Genomic DNA, 13,663 nt, shown 5'->3' on the forward strand with positions numbered 1-13,663 from the left:
TACACCATATATATATATATATATATATATATATATATATATTCTCTTGATCTTTTGTTTCTCGTCTTCAGATAAACCTCTTTCTGAGGAATGATAAAGCAGCATTGAGTTTTTCCTCTCAAGCATCTTGGAAAGTTGTTAAGGCGCCCCCTGGGGGCCGCAGGTCTTGGTAGGCAGAGCGCCTCTGTGGATGAGTGGATGAGTGGGAATGACGTTTACAGTGTTACGTAACATGGACAGAGGCTTTCAGAAGAAATGAAACTCGACTGCTGGCCCAGTGAACCAGGAAGACATAAACACACACAGCTGAGAACCTGAGAGAGAAGACCCAAACACCAGGTAATGATTGTCACTAATCAATATTATTATTAGTTTGTAATTAAAAAGGCTCAGAACTTCTGTTGTGGCAGTGCTGTTGTAGTGCCGAAGCTGCTAGTGGTGAAGTCGTGCCTGTGCCAGCACTCAAAACACTTACTAGTTTTTACTGGTGAGCAGTACTGGTGATTTTTTCAGCAGGATGATGCCTCTGATCATTCCTGATCATTTGAAATTGGGAAAACCTAAAAAACTAAAAATACAGTTATTAACAATCTTTTACTTTCACTTTTATTAAACTTTAAGAAGATGCCTTTTCCTTCCTCATTAAAGTTATTCAATTTTGAAGATAGTAAATATACATCACATTAGGCTAAGTCACTTTTTGTGCACGTCTGTACATCCTAAAGCATATTTCCTGTTTAGTTCCTGAATTATTTAATGATATAATGAAATAATTCTAAATATTATTTTAAAATATGTGGTGTCCAAAAGTAATGAAACATTTAGTACATTACTTTTTATTATTTTCCAGTTTGTTAAATTCAGAAATGGCTTGGTGGGTTCAGCCGGTAGTGTGTGTACAGGCTCCTTTTTAAAAGGGTGTGAACTGTGTTGCGGTGTTTCCTTCTTCAGTAATGGAGCAGTCCATCACTGTCGCTTGGGAGGAGGAGCTGAAGTGCTGTATCTGTCTGGATGTGCTCACCGACCCCGTCTCGACCCCATGCGGACACAACTTCTGCTTGGTCTGTATTGAAAAATGCTGGACGAGTGCTGAAGACCATTACTGCCCTTTCTGTAAGGAGAAATTCAACACCAAACCAGAACTGAAGATCAGTACAACCTTCCGAGCAGTAGTGCATCATCTGCAGGGGCGACAAGGCTGCAGCAAACCTGCTGTTGCCTGCGACGTCTGCTCAGGGCAGAAACGCCAGGCTGTGAAGTCCTGCCTGGATTGTGGGACAACTTTTTGTAAGATCCACTTGGAGAACCACAAGACAGCGCCGAGACTCATTAAGCACAAGCTGATTGACCCTGTGGAGAACCTGCAGGACTACATCTGCCGAAAACATGAGAGACCCCTGGAGCTGTTCTGTAGAGATGACCAGATGTGTGTGTGTCAGTTCTGCACTGAGGGAGACCACAAGACCCACAGTACTGTTCCTGTAGAGCAGGAGAGTGGAGAGAAGAAGGTGAGGGTGGCTTTTATTATCAGGTTCATAAAGTGCTTGAAGTTTGTGACCCCTTTAGAATTTGAGATTTCAGATTTCAGATTTTCACACAAGTTCTAAGAGAAGTAAGGAGAACCTGTTGATTAGTCCTGCACATCAGCTTGGAGAACGTTTTGGCCAATTCTCAGTACAAAACAGCTTCACCACTATTATGTTTGCTGGCTTTATTTCCATGAACTGCTGCTTCAGGTCCTTCCACAACATTTCTACTTGATTAAGGTCAGGAGTTTCACCTGACCGTTCCAGAACATTACCTTCATTCATCTTTAACCATGCTTAGGGTCATCGTCTGGCTTAATGACCCACATTTTCTTGAGATTTAGCTCATCTGACATATAATATAACCGATAAATCACAATAACGCACAATTAACAAGCAAACTCCAGGGAATGGTAAGCAACCGCCACACCGTGGTGTTCATTCTTATGAAAGATGGAGACAGCAGCAGGGGCTCTGGTCACAAAACCAAACGCAGCTTCACCAGTTTAGATGAGGCACAGTGCAAAATTTGTGAGGCAAAGGCCTGCACGCTGGACGTCAGCTATAGAGGAGTCATGTCAGTGAGTAGACGAAACCACACACTCGAAAAGACGCTGATAGTGAAAAACAGAGCGAGCGAATGCGCCAGCACCACCAAAACAACGGCCTGGGACAGACCCTAGAGAGCCCGAGCAGATCACTCAGAGCAGATCACTCAGAGCAGATCACTCAGAGCGCATCACTCAGAGCGCATCACTCAGAGCGCATCACACAGAGCAGATCACTCTGAGCAGATCACTCAGAGCAGATCACTCAGAGCAGATCACTCAGAGCAGATCATTCAGAGCAGATCACTCAGAGCGCATCACTCAGAGCGCATCACTCAGAGCGCATCACACAGAGCAGATCACTCTGAGCGCATCACACAGAGCGCATCACACAGAGCGCATCACACAGAGCGCATCACTCAGAGCGCATCACTCAGAGCGGTTCACTCTGAGCGCATCACACAGAGCGGATCACACAGAGCGCATCACACAGAGCGCATCACACAGAGCGCATCACACAGAGCGGATCACACGGAGCGCATCACTCGGAGCGCATCACACAGAGCGGATCACACAGAGCGCATCACTCTGAGCGCATCACACAGAGCGCATCACACAGAGCGCATCACTCAGAGCGCATCACTCAGAGCGCATCACTCTGAGCGCATCACACAGAGCGCATCACTCTGAGCGCATCACACAGAGCGCATCACACAGAGCGCATCACTCTGAGCGCATCACTCTGAGCGCATCACACAGAGCGCATCACACAGAGCGCATCACTCAGAGCGCATCACTCTGAGCGCATCACACAGAGCGCATCACACAGAGCGCATCACACAGAGCGCATCACACAAAACGCATCACTCTGAGCGCATCATTCAGAGCGCATCACTCAGAGCGCATCACACAGAGCGCATCACTCAGAGCGGATCACTCCGAGCGCATCACTCAGAGCGCATCACACAGAGCGCATCACTCCGAGCGCATCACTCAGAGGGCATCACTCAGAGCGCATCACTCAGAGGGCATCACACAGAGCGCATCACACAGAGCGGATCACTCAGAGCGCATCACACAGAGCGCATCACACAGAGCGCATCACTCTGAGCACATCATTCAGAGCGCATCACTCAGAGCGCATCACTCCGAGCGGATCACTCCGAGCGCATCACTCAGAGCGCATCACACAGAGCGCATCACTCAGAGCGCATCACTCAGAGCGCATCACACAGAGCGCATCACACAGAGCGGATCACTCAGAGCGCATCACACAGAGCGCATCACACAGAGCGGATCACTCAGAGCGCATCACACAGAGCGGATCACACAGAGCGGATCACTCAGAGCGCATCACACAGAGCGCATCACACAGAGCGCATCACACAGAGCGGATCACTCAGAGCGCATCACTCAGAGCGCATCACACAGAGCGCATCACACAGAGCGCATCACTAGCGATGAAGCTGATGAGCTTCAGGGGCGTGTTTCAAAAGCTTTGTCCCGATTGACCGGAGTGGTCACATGAGCAAGCAGAGGAGTCTGGTAAATTCTTATATGAAAAACCTTATATGTTGAGCCACCCTAAATCACTGTGGGGTTAATTCTTTCACTGCGTCATTTTTCTATCAATTATGGCTAACCATCCTGGCCCAGATGCAGCAAAACAGGTCCAGACCATGATACTACCACCACCGTGTTTCACAGATGGGACAAGGTTATTATGCAGGGTTTACCTGTCTCCAAACATAACTCTCCAAAACATCTAATTTGGTCTTATCCGTCTACAAAACACTGGTCCAGTAGCCTCCTTCTTCTTCTTCTGATCACCTTTTAGAACTTGTGTGAAAATCTAAGGACATTTTCGGTCATATTTATGCAGAAATGTGGAACATTCTAACTTTCAAGTCTTCTGATGTATCGCTCCCAGACCCAACTGTTATTTACATGTGTGTATTGTCTCTCTGATTATAGAAGCACATTGTAATGGTACAAGAAGAAGTTCAGCAGATGATAAAGAACAGGCAAAAGAAGATTGAGGACATCCTGAGCTCTGTACAGCGCAACAAGGTCTTCACTGATCACTGAAACACTATATGTCCAAATGTTTGCGGACATCCCTTGTGGTGAATTCATTCAGCTAGCAAATGCAAACACACAGCTTGTCTAGTCCCTGTAGAGAAGTACTGCCAATAAAATAGGACTCTCTGGAGCAGATCAGTATAAACCTATTGACACCATGCTGTCTAATGCCAGACGTGGGCTAGAGGGGGGTATAAAGCACCCCAGCATTTAGCTGTGGAGCAGTGGAAGAACTGTGTTCTCTGGAATGATGGTTGGTGGTGCTCCATTTAGTACTTTTGGGATGAACTAGGGAGTTGTGGATGAGGGGGGATGGTGATCATTCCAAAATCTAGTAGAAAGTCCTTCTTCCCTGGACAGTAGAGACAGTTACTCCAACAAAATCTGGATCAACTCTTTTTCAATACCCTTGACTTCAGAAGAAACTATGACTGTCCAAATACTTTTGTCCATATAGTGTAGCTCACAATGCAGAATTGTCTTATCTTTACACTATCAGTAATGACTGTTTTTGTTCTCTGCACAGAATATCAATAAGAAAAGTAAAGCACACACCCTGGAGGTCTTCAGAGCTCTGGTGCGCTGCATGGAGAGGAGCCAGGCTGAGCTGCTGGAGGTGATGGAGGAGAAGCGGAAAGCAGCAGAGAGGCAGGCTGAAGAGTTCATTAAAGAGCTGGAGCAGGAAATCACTGAGCTAAAGAGGAGAGACACTGAGCTGGAGCAGCTCTCCCACACTGAGGACCACCTCCACCTCCTACAGGTCAGAGTCCCTCTGTTTCCCAATAGTAATGCAGTCCAGCACAGGACAGCACTGCCCATACTGAGGGGTTTCTCCTCTCTCCTGCTGTTCTGTAGATGTACCCGTCGGTCTGCAGCCCCCCATCCACCAAGAACCGGACTGACATCAGGATTAACACTCCACTGAACATGGAGACTCTGAGGAGAGCTCTGTCTCAGCTTCAGAAAGCCCTCAGTGAGGAGATGGAGAGATTATCTAAGACAAGTAAGTTAGATATCAACTCCATCAAACCTAGATTTTATCACCATCACATCTACAGTACCTCCACCATGTTTGGAGGCTGTACTTTAGCCTGGCTGGCTCTCACTGTGAGCTGTAGATGATGAAACTACCTCCACCATGTTTGGAGGCTGTACTTTAGCCTGGCTAGCTCTCACTGTGAGCTGTAGATGATGAAACTACCTCCACCATGTTTGGAGGCTGTACTTTAGCCTGGCTAGCTCTCACTGTGAGCTGTTGATGATGAAACTACCTCCACCATGTTTGGAGGCTGTACTTTAGCCTGGCCGGCTCTCACTGTGAGCTGTAGATGATGAAACTACCTCCACCATGTTTGGAGGCTGTACTTTAGCCTGGCTGGCTCTCACTGTGAGCTGCCTTATGGGTGATCATATGCTGTATACTTTATTCAGGTTTTAGTTAGTAATTTTAATGTGTGCATGGATGGTCTAGAAGGTGTTTCCTCCTCCAATACATCCCCATAATTATTACAGGAAATTGGATATCACATTCCATTAAACAGTCCATTAAACTCACCTTAGGTTTGGGTGTCATTTATGTCATCAGATGATGTTTTCTCTTTTTAGCATCAAAATCAGCTTCGCACAAAGACAGATTCAGAAACAGCCCCCCTTCCTCCACCACCACATCATCATCTACAGCATCTGCTGCAAGTCCTTTTGGATTGGCTCTCAGCACAGCAGCTCCTGCTCCTTTCACACCAGTTTCCCTAAAACACTTGACTGGAGGTGAGTAACTGTTTCAAACAGGAGGCAAACTGGTTTAAACTATCCATAGTGCACTGGGTTTTAGGAGTCACCAGTACAGGTGCGCTGATCCGATACAGTTGTATACTGGCCAATATCACAGGATCAGACATTGGAAGGGGGGAAAAACAGTTGAAACCAAAGGTTTACATACACCAAATAAAAAGACACAAAAACACACCATGAACTATAAAGATAAGTGCAGTAAAATATAAAATCAGCCATCAGCGGAAGGGTGAGATGTTTTACTCAGAGGTTTAGTAAAGGATTTAATGTAGGCAGATGATCTGGAGGACATATTGCTAAATCATTTTGAACAATGCTCCTAATTCTGCTCCTTTTAAACAGGTCTGGGAGAGCTGCAGAGGCAGTATGCAGGTAATTTACAGACTGATCCTCTAATGATCGGTCATTTCTGAATTTGAATACACTGGGCCAGGTTCAAGTGTACCTCCAGGCTTATTGTGCTGTTATATAAGTTTACACACTCTTAAAAAGAAAAGGTGCTATGCCATAGAAGAACCACTTTTGGTTCCATAAAGATCCATTTGTGTAGATGAATGTGTTTAAATAACCTTTTAAAGGTTTAGAGACAATTTAAAGGTTCTTCTCTTATACAAAAATGGCTCTCAAATGGAACCAAACGTGGTTCTTCTAGGCATCACTCAAAGAACCCTTTGTAGCACCTTTATTTTTAAAACTTTATCATTCCAGTAACTTATTTGCTCACTTATAAACAGGGATTACCAGCATGGTTTGATGTCTATTATGTGCATTTCCCTAATTTGCATGCACTATTAGCCATTCATTAACCATAACTAACACCCCTGAATGATTCTGATGGCTCATTTCCAGGTAAGAAGCTGATTTTAGTGGATTTAATGGTCTTAACTTTAATTGTTTTCGAACATGTTTGGTCACACAGGTCAGTCTTGATGCACATTCACACTCCACAAATTACCACACACCTTTAAAAGCTCACTCAGATCTGTTCGGATTGAGCTTCAAGACAAACGTCGCATCTGCAGCTGAGATGCACTTGACATTCAACTGCAGATGCAGTTTGGAGGCTGTACTTTAGCCTGGCTAGCTCTCACTGTGAGCTGTTGATGATGAAACTACCTCCACCATGTTTGGAGGCTGTACTTTAGCCTGGCCGGCTCTCACTGTGAGCTGTAGATGATGAAACTACCTCCACCATGTTTGGAGGCTGTACTTTAGCCTGGCTGGCTCTCACTGTGAGCTGCCTTATGGGTGATCATATGCTGTATACTTTATTCAGGTTTTAGTTAGTAATTTTAATGTGTGCATGGATGGTCTAGAAGGTGTTTCCTCCTCCAATACCTCCCCATAATTATTACAGGAAATTGGATATCACATTCCATTAAACAGTCCATTAAACTCACCTTAGGTTTGGGTGTCATTTATGTCATCAGATGATGTTTTCTCTTTTTAGCATCAAAATCAGCTTCGCACAAAGACAGATTCAGAAACAGCCCCCCTTCCTCCACCACCACATCATCATCTACAGCATCTGCTGCAAGTCCTTTTGGATTGGCTCTCAGCACAGCAGCTCCTGCTCCTTTCACACCAGTTTCCCTAAAACACTTGACTGGAGGTGAGTAACTGTTTCAAACAGGAGGCAAACTGGTTTAAACTATCCATAGTGCACTGGGTTTTAGGAGTCACCAGTACAGGTGCGCTGATCCGATACAGTTGTATACTGGCCAATATCACAGGATCAGACATTGGAAGGGGGGAAAAACAGTTGAAACCAAAGGTTTACATACACCAAATAAAAAGACACAAAAACACACCATGAACTATAAAGATAAGTGCAGTAAAATATAAAATCAGCCATCAGCGGAAGGGTGAGATGTTTTACTCAGAGGTTTAGTAAAGGATTTAATGTAGGCAGATGATCTGGAGGACATATTGCTAAATCATTTTGATCAATGCTCCTAATTCTGCTCCTTTTAAACAGGTCTGGGAGAGCTGCAGAGGCAGTATGCAGGTAATTTACAGACTGATCCTCTAATGATCGGTCATTTCTGAATTTGAATACACTGGGCCAGGTTCAAGTGTACCTCCAGGCTTATTGTGCTGTTATATAAGTTTACACACTCTTAAAAAGAAAAGGTGCTATGCCATAGAAGAACCACTTTTGGTTCCATAAAGATCCATTTGTGTAGATGAATGTGTTTAAATAACCTTTTAAAGGTTTAGAGACAATTTAAAGGTTCTTCTCTTATACAAAAATGGCTCTCAAATGGAACCAAACGTGGTTCTTCTAGGCATCACTCAAAGAACCCTTTGTAGCACCTTTATTTTTAAAACTTTATCATTCCAGCAACTTATTTGCTCACTTATAAACAGGGATTACCAGCATGGTTTGATGTCTATTATGTGCATTTCCCTAATTTGCATGCACTATTAGCCATTCATTAACCATAACTAACACCCCTGAATGAATCTGATGGCTCATTTCCAGGTAAGAAGCTGATTTTAGTGGATTTAATGGTCTTAACTTTAATTGTTTTCGAACATGTTTGGTCACACAGGTCAGTCTTGATGCACATTCACACTCCACAAATTACCACACACCTTTAAAAGCTCACTCAGATCTGTTCGGATTGAGCTTCAAGACAAACGTCGCATCTGCAGCTGAGATGCACTTGACATTCTCGAGGATGAGGGTTTTAGAGCTCATTATTTAAGAGTGGCTTTACACAAGGCTTCATCAGTCAGACAGATGAACAGATACAGACTGAGTAGAAAAATTTTAATCATGGACAGCTGTACACATGCATTCTGGACAGTGTGAGAGCTGCAGAAGCTTGATCTGAAGGTGGAGCAGCATGTGGGCTGAGGCGGTAGAGTAATACTACAGGATTTTACACTAATATGACTATGGGTTCTGCAGCGTTACACAGCATTTCTGGAGAGAGGTTCTCCTCCTGCAGCTCCACCACTAAAGCTCCATAGTGCAGTAGCAGCAGCGCTCCGGCCCGGAGTGGGAATGACGGAGATGCCGTTCTCCCTGTTCCAGTCAGTGGAGCATATGCATGATCCTGAAGCTGCTGGTTTCTATGAATCTGGTCCAGTTAAAAACACCTTCAGTAAGAAGATTAGCAAAAATGATCTGCAGATCAAAACACTGACCTTTGGTTTCTCTCTCTTACAGTGAACGTGACTCTGGACCCTAACACAGCCTACACTAAACTCATCCTGTCTGCTGATGGGAAGCAGGTGTGGCATGGCTACACATCTCACGGAGTTCCAAATAACCCAGAGAGGTTTGACACAACGGCATGTGTTCTGGGAAAGGAGGGCTTTTGCTCAGGGAGATTTTACTATGAGGTGCAGGTGAGAAACAAAACTGCCTGGGTTTTAGGAGTGGTCCTAGAGTCCATTAACAGGAAGGGGGTGATCTCAGTCAGTCCTGAAAATGGATACTGGACTGTTCATCGGAGGAATGTGACTGAATATCTGGCTTTGGAATCTCCTCCAGTCCACCTCTCCTTAAAACAGGCTCCCCAGAAGGTGGGGGTGTTTGTGGATTATGAGGAGGGTCTGGTCTCCTTCTATGATGTTGAGGCCAGTTCTCATATCTACTCTTTCACTGGGCAGTACTTCAATAAGAAGCTTTATCCATTCTTCTTTCCTTGCAACAAAGGGGATGGTTTGAACCCGATGACCATCTGTTCTGTTACACGTCACATTTAACATGTGACTGAGGTTCTCGACAGATTCGAGATAAGATGGCTATATAAAGGTATATCCTGGCTAATCAAATTAGGTTTGATTCCAGATTTGGGGAAAGTATGGTAGAAAAGTATTGGCATAGTTTCAATAAAGGTGGTAGACATACACATCCCATTCAAAGTACAAATCCTCCAGTTTAAAAAAAATAATAATAAATGTAGTAGTAAATGTATGGTTTATATATTTTAATCAAGAAAAAGTAAAAATGTTCACACTCCTAAATGTATGTAAAGTAAAAATGTTAAAGTTCTTTTTTTTTTACTTAATCTTAAGTGTCTAATTATTTTTTTATGATGGATATGTATACAACCACTAAGTGTAAATAATGAATTATGCTGGAACTATTATTAAAAAATAAAAACTTTAAGTATGGTTTACATATTTTACTCCAGTAAATATGCAGTGCAGCCAGACAAAGACGGGATGAACACTCACAGAGCTGGAACTAAGCAAGATTTTATTGAAACACAGAAACAAAAGAAGGTGCAACGAAACCAATGAGCAGCAAACTAATGGCCAAAACTAAAGCACAAACAGAAGGTGACAAACAAAATGGTGAACACAACGAACCTGGGACTGGGAGGAGCAGATACGTCCACTACCATGAGGAGAACGTGGGAATGGGACAAACATTACATTTAGGCATTTAGCAGACGCGCTTCTTCAGAGCGACATACAAAAGTGCTTTGCCATTTACCCAAGAAAAACCTCAGCTAGTTTAAATAGACTAATAATTCAAAGATACTTCTAAGCTTTAGACATTACTAAGTACAAGTCAATATGGAGACCATAATACTCTACTCTTCACCCAAGTCCTCTCAGAAGAGGAGGGTCTTCAGTCTGGGTTTGAGGACAGTGAGTGTTGGACTCTGCTGTTCGGACACCCAGGGGAAGCTCGTTCCACCACTTCGGTGCAAGACAGTAAAAAGTCTGGATGCTCGTCTTCCATGGATCTTAAAGGATGGTGGGTCGAGCCGAGCTGGACTTAAGCTGGAAGGGCTCTTGGTGCAGATCGGCTTTTGACCATCGCCATCAAGTACGGAGAGGCTGGCTGGTCCAGTCTTGGCTTTGTAGGCCAGAGTCAGGGGTCTGAATCTGATGAGGGCAGCAGCTACAGGAAGCCAGTGAAGAAAATGCAGCAGTGAAGAGAGATGGTTGAATTTAGGAACATTCAAGATGACCCGTGTCGCTGCATTCTGGATAAGCTGCAGGGGCCTGATGGTGCATAAAGGGAGACCAGCCAGAAGAGAGTTGCAGTAGTCAAATCTTGAAGTGACGAGAGACTGAATGAGCACCTGGGCGACTCTCTAGAGAGGAAGGGTCGAATTCTCTGGATGTTGTACAGAATGCAAAATCACAAACAAAATAACAAGCCTAGACAAAATCAAAATCCTAAAATAAACAAAATCACAAGCCTAGCTCGGTAACTATGGGGGAGATAACTGAACTCAAGCTGCAAGCCTTGCTGTAAACAAGAGGGCTGCCAGAGAACCTGCTGCCTGAACTAGATAACAGGGCAAGCCCAACCTGAGTGCACCGTGACTGCCTCATGAGCTTGAGCCTCCAAGAGGCATGAACTGGACACGACGTAATGGGCTTACCTCGAGAACCAGACTTGGAGATAACTTGAACAGAAACCAGCCAACAGAAACACGCCACAGACACGTGGAGAATCAATTAACGGCAGTTACTCTCAGTAGAGAGGCTTCTTAAATGCTCCCAGTCCCAGGTGCAACACATAAACACAAAATGAACACAAATGAACCGGAAATGAGGCAGACGTCCTTATATGGGCCTGTGGGCGGCGGCCCGGGATTGTCCCGGGGGAGGGCATGATAACGAGGGCCTGACAAAAGCTCACAAAGAAGTATTTTTTAATCAAGCTTAATTTATAATTCCGTTTTTAATGATAAATGTATATACAACCACTAAGTGTAAATAATGGATTATACTGGAACTGCAGATCATCTGTATCATTCAAGTGATATTTTAATCTTTGTAATCTAGCATATCATAATTAAAAACATCATTAAAATCAATCTGGCAGTTTTTTATTTGTTGATGGTAAATGTGGTAATAAATTTCATTCTCAGCTCTGATATCCTGAACATGTCATTAATACTGGAGTCTGTCACTGTCTTTTCACTTGGGCCTTAAGTTCTCTTTGGGTATCTTAGTTTTATCCAATCAGAGTCATTTTTAAAGCAACACAATCTATAATAATTCCACCTGTCTAAACAAATCAGCAACCCCTCCTCTACTGTTTAACTCTTTAAGCTCAGAGCAGCCGTTTCCTGTTATTTACTGGTTTTAAGAGACTGAATGAACTTGGTTCACCGGTGGGTGCCGGGAACAGGAAAAGTATTGGGACACCTGGTCATTCACTGTTTCTTCTGAAATCAAGAGTATTAATAGTTTCTTCTGCTTTTGTTGGAGTTACTGTCTCTACTGTCCAGAGAAGAAGACTTTTTACTAGATTTTGGAGGAGCATTGCTGTGAGGATTTGATTGCATTCAGCAACAAGAGGGTTGGATGATCACCACCCTACCACATCCCCAACTCTCTAACTAATCCCTAACTAAGTACTGGATGGAGCTCCACCATCATTCCAGAGAACACAGTTCCTCCACTGCTCCATAACTAACGCCTGGCATTAGGCAGCATGGTGCCAATAAGTTCATCTTGATCTGCTCCAGAGGGTCCTATTCTATTGGCAATACGTCTCCACAGGGACTAGACAAGCTGTGTGTGTGCATTTGCACATCTGGGTCAGTAATGGGTGAAACCATTCAAAGTAGCTGAATGCATTCATTAGAAGGGGTGTCCACATACATTTGGACATGTAGTTTACATTAAGAACACTAAGCATTAATCAACCAAAAACACAAAGTGATTCCTTTTCTTTTGGAACTTTTGGAGACTCACCTTTTCCTCCACCAATCACCAGCCTCCACCTGTGTTTACAAGACCTCTACTTACACACCTTACCTTACACACATTTCTCCCCTCCTTCCTCCCCTCCGTCACCAGGTTGGTCCTACCCGGCTACCCAGGGGGTTTGCTCCGCCCCTGCTCTCTATGAACGTCAGGATCTGCTAGGTCCAGATGTAGCAAGACCTGGGCCAAGAACAGGGCCTACGGCAAAGACGTTACCTTACACTAAAGACTCAAATCCTCAGACAATGTTTTATTAATCTTATTCTTTTGTAGCTTCTAGAACCTGGACACCTAGAACTTCTCAAGATACAGCTGTTCTTGTCCTCAAGCGTCCTCAAGAGTCTTCTGGTGGAACTGTGTGTTCAGCTCCATCTCCAAGCAGAGTCAGATATCTCCAGTGCCACAGTCCAGGGTTCTTTGGACTGTGAAGCACCTGGAAAATATGTGAGTTTCTCCAGTGGTGTCCTGAAATGGGTCACTATTCTGTACTGTGTGTGGAGAACCAGATTCAGTGTGTCGGTGTGAAATCCCCAATCCAGGAAACAGCTTTGAAAAGATATAAGACAAGGCGGACAAGATCTTCCTGAAGAATGTTAAACTTTTATTGAACAGATCAAACCATTAGAACAAACCTATACAGTTATGGGTGTGTGTTATCATCACCACACGCACGGGTTAAGTGCAGAACGCTTTCCGCAGCGTTTTCATTTACAAAGAAAAAATACAAATCAAGAAAGGAAGCAAACGAAAGAAATTACAGTATCAGTAAAAGTGTGAAGTCATTTCTCACAAGGTTTGTGTTCAGAACAAGAAGTGTCCTTTATCGAGTGACAGTAGACCTGGGTGCACAGGTCCTCTTGGAGAGCTTGCCCTCCTTCAGTCTGGGTTGCTACGCTCCGGGAAGCTGAAAGTGCTGATCCGGACACAGCGCTCCTTTCTTTCCATCATAAAAGGGTGTGAAAATACAAACAGCACATCACTACGTCTACTACTGAGTCAAATGTGTGCATACACAGGTAC

At 44.1% G+C, this 13,663-nt stretch overlaps 1 protein-coding gene across 1 annotated transcript; it reads left to right on the forward strand.

The window, feature by feature from the left end:
* The first annotated feature begins 237 nt into the window (after positions 1-237).
* LOC140561871 (zinc finger protein RFP-like) lies at positions 238-10,510 on the forward strand. The gene is made up of 10 exons (XM_072687122.1): positions 238-339; positions 952-1,508; positions 4,049-4,144; positions 4,683-4,916; positions 5,012-5,159; positions 5,762-5,923; positions 6,290-6,319; positions 7,398-7,559; positions 7,926-7,955; positions 9,126-10,510. The coding sequence occupies exons 2-10, from the start codon at positions 954-956 to the stop codon at positions 9,665-9,667; spliced, it is 1,959 nt and encodes a 652-aa protein (XP_072543223.1). The 5' UTR covers positions 238-339; positions 952-953; the 3' UTR covers positions 9,668-10,510.
* Positions 10,511-13,663: the final 3,153 nt, after the last annotated feature.

The sequence above is a fragment of the Salminus brasiliensis genome, chromosome 9 (genome assembly GCF_030463535.1).
Source record: "Salminus brasiliensis chromosome 9, fSalBra1.hap2, whole genome shotgun sequence".
Taxonomy (NCBI): Eukaryota; Metazoa; Chordata; class Actinopteri; order Characiformes; family Bryconidae; genus Salminus; species Salminus brasiliensis.

Excerpts from the sequence above, each read along its gene's own strand:
- LOC140561871 (XM_072687122.1), top strand. The coding sequence starts at position 954 with ATGGAGCAGTCCATCACTGTCGCTTGGGAGGAGGAGCTGAAGTGCTGT. Across the intron at positions 6,320-7,397 it reads GCTGCAGAGGCAGTATGCAG|CATCAAAATCAGCTTCGCAC; the intron begins GTAATTTACAGA and ends TTCTCTTTTTAG. Across the intron at positions 7,560-7,925 it reads CCTAAAACACTTGACTGGAG|GTCTGGGAGAGCTGCAGAGG; the intron begins GTGAGTAACTGT and ends CCTTTTAAACAG.